Source organism: Oncorhynchus keta, unplaced genomic scaffold, assembly GCF_023373465.1.
Source record: "Oncorhynchus keta strain PuntledgeMale-10-30-2019 unplaced genomic scaffold, Oket_V2 Un_contig_24269_pilon_pilon, whole genome shotgun sequence".
NCBI lineage: Eukaryota > Metazoa > Chordata > Actinopteri > Salmoniformes > Salmonidae > Oncorhynchus > Oncorhynchus keta.
This window is the reverse complement of record NW_026283809.1, coordinates 155-5,500: the sequence shown is the minus strand read 5'-3', so window position 1 is coordinate 5,500 and position 5,346 is coordinate 155. Positions and strand designations below refer to the sequence as shown.

The following is a 5,346-nucleotide window of genomic DNA, read 5'->3' as shown; positions in this document are numbered from 1 at the left end:
TCAAACACATGAATGGAATGTTATCAAACACATGAATGGAATGTTATCAAACACATGAATGGAATGTTATCAAACACATGAATGGAATGTTATCAATCACATGAATGGAATGTTATCAAACACATGAATGGAATGTTATCAATCACATGAATGGAATGTTATCAAACACATGAATGGAATGTTTGATACCTTTCCATTCACTCCATTCCGGCCATCATTATGAGCCGTCCTCCCCTCAGCAGCCTCCACTGATCTGTAGTAGATGTTAGGTATGTTTTAAATTGTCACCCATAAACATTCTGAACTAATCAACGCTTGGTTTCCTTTTTACGTCTCAATATAATGCTTTTCTTTAATAAAATAAATGAAAAATATATGTTTTTTCTGAATTTCTTTTACTTTCCCTCAATTTCGTTACCCACTCCAGTCAGCAGATGGCGATGTGCATCTTTCAGGTGATGCTGCTAGTGTGACTTATAAGCTTATTTACAATGACGGCCTACACCAGCCAAACCTGGACCACCCTGGGGCAATCGTACGCCGCCCTATGGGACTCCCAATCACGGCCGGTTGTGATACAGCCTGGAATCGAACCAGACCCTTCTGAGTATTCCCTACAATACTTTTAAAGGTAATTGTTAGGGACATTTATTTGACCTTGGAACATGTTTAAAAAAAAAATGTAATACAAATGTGACTTGAATATGAATAATTGTTCATGTTTAGAAAAGTATTTTTCATGTATAATTAATGGATACAAGTTATTGACACGCTATTTAGAAAAATGTAGACATTCCAGAACTCCGGGAAGTTTTTGTGTTGCTGACGAGACTCAGAGCTAGTGCCGCTTTCAAAACATTTGGGAACTCGGAAAAATACGTGGTCAAATCATGACGTCAGGTATCTTCAGGTCGGAAAGTCGGAGCTCTAGAAAGAGGCCCGAGTTCCCAAGTTGGAATTCCGAGTTGAACGACCGTTCAAATCGACTTTTCCCAGTCGGAGTTAGTTTCCCCCCCTTATTTCCCAGATGTGTTGAACGCACTGAATCGGAATTCGCAGATTTCCGAATTCCCATTTGTTTAGTACGCGGCATAGAATTGTACCGCAGGAATCACAGAGGACAGATGCTGTGGTGGCGACTGCAGAGAAGTACTTGGGTGTATGAGATTTTACTGCAGAAGAGTTACAAGGTGTTTTGAGCGATAGTGTCCCGTCCTCCCAGGCTGCTGTCCTGGTGTATGATCAGATAGGTCCAAAGTAGTGGAATAGTGATGAGTTTTTAATGGATGTTGGCTTAGTTGCTAGGTCATTCTTTTTCAGATGAAAGAATTCATACTACAGAGTAGGCTGATACACAGCCATACAGTAGGTGGCGGCATAACACCTATAACAGTTGTTTGCAGACCGCCATAATACCAAAGAAGAAGCAGACGCTGCTCTTGTCAGCCATCTCGTGAGCTTGCTAGCCAACATAGCCGAAACATTTGAGCCCTTTAAACACTTTCAGTGACGGTTAGCCACTGTGTTTTAACTTTAAACCCACTTCTGTCGTATCTACCAGTTACCCCATTTACTGTCGTATGTACGCTGTTGTTGTAGGTCAGCTGGCTGGCTTGTTACATTGGCAGTAGCACTAGGCTCGTCGCCAATTCTAACTAGCTAAGTGATATCCTCGACCATGAGTTCACTGAGTTACTTGCACCCTGCTAAAGAAGAGGAGGCTGGGCGGAGGAAGAAGCTCTCGTGAAAGCGGAGAGGAGGCTGTTAAACAAGAAGTAGAGGATGAGGCTGTTTCAGGAAACGTTTCAGTGGAAGAGGCTTTCAGGGTGAAAGAGGAGGATGTTAATGTGAAAGAAGAGGAGGATGCGGTTTTTGTAGTGAAAGGAGGAGGGGGAGGATGACTGACAAAGAAGTTTTGGAATTGAAGGAGGGGGAGATTGTCACATTAGAGGAGACTGGAGATTTAATGAACACCAGTGAGTACTGTCTTTAAAAAACATGGGCACAAACGCTGCTGTTGTTGAACTGTGTGGCTTTAAAAGGGCATATTCTACACACATTTTATTGATTGCATATACATATTTGCGCATATACATCTGTGCTTCGACACTTCCCCTCGACCTCATGGCTTTTTTTTTTTTTTTTTTGCTGAACTGTCAACTGTGGGACCTTATATAGACAGGGGTGTGTCTTTCCAAATCATGTCCAATCAATTCAATTTACCACAGGTGGAATCCAATCAAGTTGTAGAAACATCTCAAGGATGATCAATGGAAACAGGATGCACCTGAGCTCAGTTGTGAATCTCATAGCAAAGGTTCTGAATACTTATGTAAATAAGGTATTTATGTTGTTTTAAAATATGCCTAAAAACCTGTTTTTTAGGTCCTCATTATGGGGTATGACACATTACTATGGCATAATCAAGCATGACCCAATACTATGGCAACACTGAGCATTAACTATTACTATGACGTCAACAAGCATGACGGATTACTATGACAACACCAAGAGTGACGGATTACTATGGCAACACCAAGCGTGGCAGGTTACTATGGCAACACCAAGCATGACAGATTACTATGGCAACACCAAACATGACAGATTACTAGTGCTCAGGAAGAATCATTATGCTTATATGGGGAAACAGGAGTGAAAAATGTAGAGGAGAGGTGATGAAGGGAGTGGGAACAGGTGTGGAGGGAAGGGGTGTGGCCTTTGGTAATTGGAGGCAATTAGTGTCATGTATGTAGGGGTGCCATAACCCTTCACAGCAGTAAGTGTTGAAGATAATGGACAGATGTAATTAGTGCTGCACTCTCATGGAAGCCAATTGAGATTATATTGTCAACATTGGTTTAGCTAGGTTTTTTTTTAAACAATTACTATTCTAGTTTATAATGTACATACTCATATTCAGGTCTAAGTCTGGAAATATTGTCTGTACATTTTTATTACATTTGTTTTCGTTTGTTTCTAAACTCCGTTACCCACTAGTCAGCAGCAGGCGATGTGAGTCTTTCAGGTGGCGCTTCTTGGGTGACGTATAATCTAGTGGACGGGACACATCTTCAACAACAACAACAACAAAGCCACCGATTCAAAACCCCTTCGGCAGCTTGCTAGCCAACATAAAACCGAAACATTGAAGTTCTTTTTAAACACAATCCTGTTAACGTATATACCAGTTCACTTAAAAGTAATTTGTTTGTTCAATTTGTTGAAATTTTTACTCAGCCTAGCACTAAGCTAGTCGCTAATGCAAACTAGCTAACAACCCCAACCATGAGCTCACTAAACTACTCCTCCCCTGCTAAAGAAGATGATGTCTGCTGGGCGGAGAGAGAAGCTCTGGGACTGAACATTGTCGTGAAAGAGGAGGATATTACAGCCAAAGGAAAGGAAGAAGCTTCCAGAACGATAAAGGAGGAAGATCATGTTACATTTGGAGAGGAAGAGGGGATAGAGGCTGTCACAGTGGAAGAGGAAGAGGGGATAGAGGCTGTCACAGTGGAAGAGGAAGAGGGGATAGAGGCTGTCACAGTGGAAGAGGAGTGGGTAGAAGATTTCAGAATAAAAAAGGAAGAGGAGGAGGACGTTATAGTGAAAGAAGAAGAAGAACCTTCTAGCGTGGAAGAGGAGGCTATCTCAATAAAAGAGGAGGAGGAGACTGAAAAAGATCTGATTAACACCAGTAAGTATAGCTTCTTTTGTCCTGCAGATGCGCACAAAAAATGAATAACTTGTGGGGACTTTTATTTTGACACGAGGTAAGCAGAGAGGAAGTGTGCCTCCAAAATACCCATGTTTGTAAAGTATGTTTAATAATATACTATCATATACAAAGGTATGTGGACACCCCTTCAAATTAGTGGATTCAGCTATTTCAGCCACACCTGTTGCTGACAGGTGTATAAAATCGAGCACACCGCCATGCAATCTCCGTAGACAAACGTTGCGAGTAGAATGGCCTTATTGAAGAGCTCAGTGACATTCAACATGGCACCGTCATAGGATGGCACCTTTCCAACAAGTCAGTTCGAAAAATATCTGCCAGAGATGCCCCGGTCTACTGTAAGTGTTATGTATTTTTATTTAATTGGGGATCCCCATTATCTGCTGCCCAGGCAGAAGCTACTCTTCCTGGGGTTTATTATGGATCCCCATTAGTTCCTACCAAGGCATCGGCTACTCTTCCTGGGGTTTATTATGGATCACCATTAGTTCCTACCAAGGCAGCACCATTAGTCTCTACTAGCAGCGGCTACCTTCCTGGGGGTTTATTAAGGGATCCCCATTAGTTCCTACCAAGGCAGTTACTCTTCCTGGGGTTATTATGGATCCCCATTAGTTCCTACCAAGGCAGCGGCTACTCTTCCTGGGGTTTATTATGGATCCCCATTAGTTCCTACCAAGGCAGCAGCTACTCTTCCTGGGGTTATTATGGATCCCCATTAGTTCCTACCAAGGCAGCGGCTACTCTTCCTGGGGTTTATTATGGATCCCCATTAGTTATACTATAAGGTATAGGGAGACACGTAGTCCTTTAATAGGTCCTTAATAATTCAGCTATAAGGTATAGGAGACATGTAGTCCTTTAATTAGGTCCTTAGCTATATTTCAGCTATAAGGTATAAGGGAGACACATAGTCCTTAATTATCCTTAATATTTCAGCTATAAGGTATAGGGAGACACATAGTCCTTAATTAGGTCCTTAATATTTCAGCTATAAGGTATAGGGAGACACGTAGTCCTTTAATAGGTCCTTAATAATTCAGCTATAAGGTATAGGGAGACACGTAGTCCTGTGATAGGTCCTTAATATTTCAGCTATAAGGGAGACACATAGTCCTTAATTAGGTCCTTAATATTTCAGCTATAAGGTATAGGGGGACACATAGTCCTTAATTAGGTCCTTAATATTTCAGCTATAAGGTATAGGGAGACACACAGTCCTGTGATAGGTCCTTAATATTTCAGCTATAAGGTATAGGGAGACACGTAGTCCTTAATTAGGTCCTTAATATTTCAGCTATAAGGTATAGGAGACACACAGTCCTGTGATAGGTCCTTAATATTTCAGCTATAAGGTATAGGGAGACACACAGTCCTGTGATATCCTTATTTTCAGCTATAAGGTATAGGGAGACACGTAGTCCTTAATTAGGTCCTTAATATTTCAGCTATAAGGTATAGGGGAGACACACAGTCCTGTGATAGGTCCCTTATTTTCAGCTGTCTAAGGTCACATAGTCCTAATTAGGTCCTTAATATTTCAGCTATAAGGTATAGGGAGGCAAGTCACCCTAATGGCTCTTGTGAAAAAGAAGAGCTAAAATGACTAA

The 5,346-nt window shown here is 41.4% G+C and overlaps 1 protein-coding gene across 1 annotated transcript; it reads left to right on the top strand.

The window, feature by feature from the left end:
* Positions 1-1,410: 1,410 nt before the first annotated feature.
* LOC127921979 (cilia- and flagella-associated protein 251-like) lies at positions 1,411-3,917 on the top strand. The gene is made up of 2 exons (XM_052505591.1): positions 1,411-1,976; positions 3,323-3,917. Exons 1-2 carry the CDS (start codon positions 1,898-1,900, stop codon positions 3,736-3,738), a joined length of 495 nt encoding a protein of 164 aa, XP_052361551.1. The 5' UTR covers positions 1,411-1,897; the 3' UTR covers positions 3,739-3,917.
* The last annotated feature ends 1,429 nt before the right edge of the window (positions 3,918-5,346 follow it).

Excerpts from the sequence above, each read along its gene's own strand:
- LOC127921979 (XM_052505591.1), top strand. The coding sequence starts at position 1,898 with ATGACTGACAAAGAAGTTTTGGAATTGAAGGAGGGGGAGATTGTCACA. Across the intron at positions 1,977-3,322 it reads TGGAGATTTAATGAACACCA|ATGATGTCTGCTGGGCGGAG; the intron begins GTGAGTACTGTC and ends CTGCTAAAGAAG.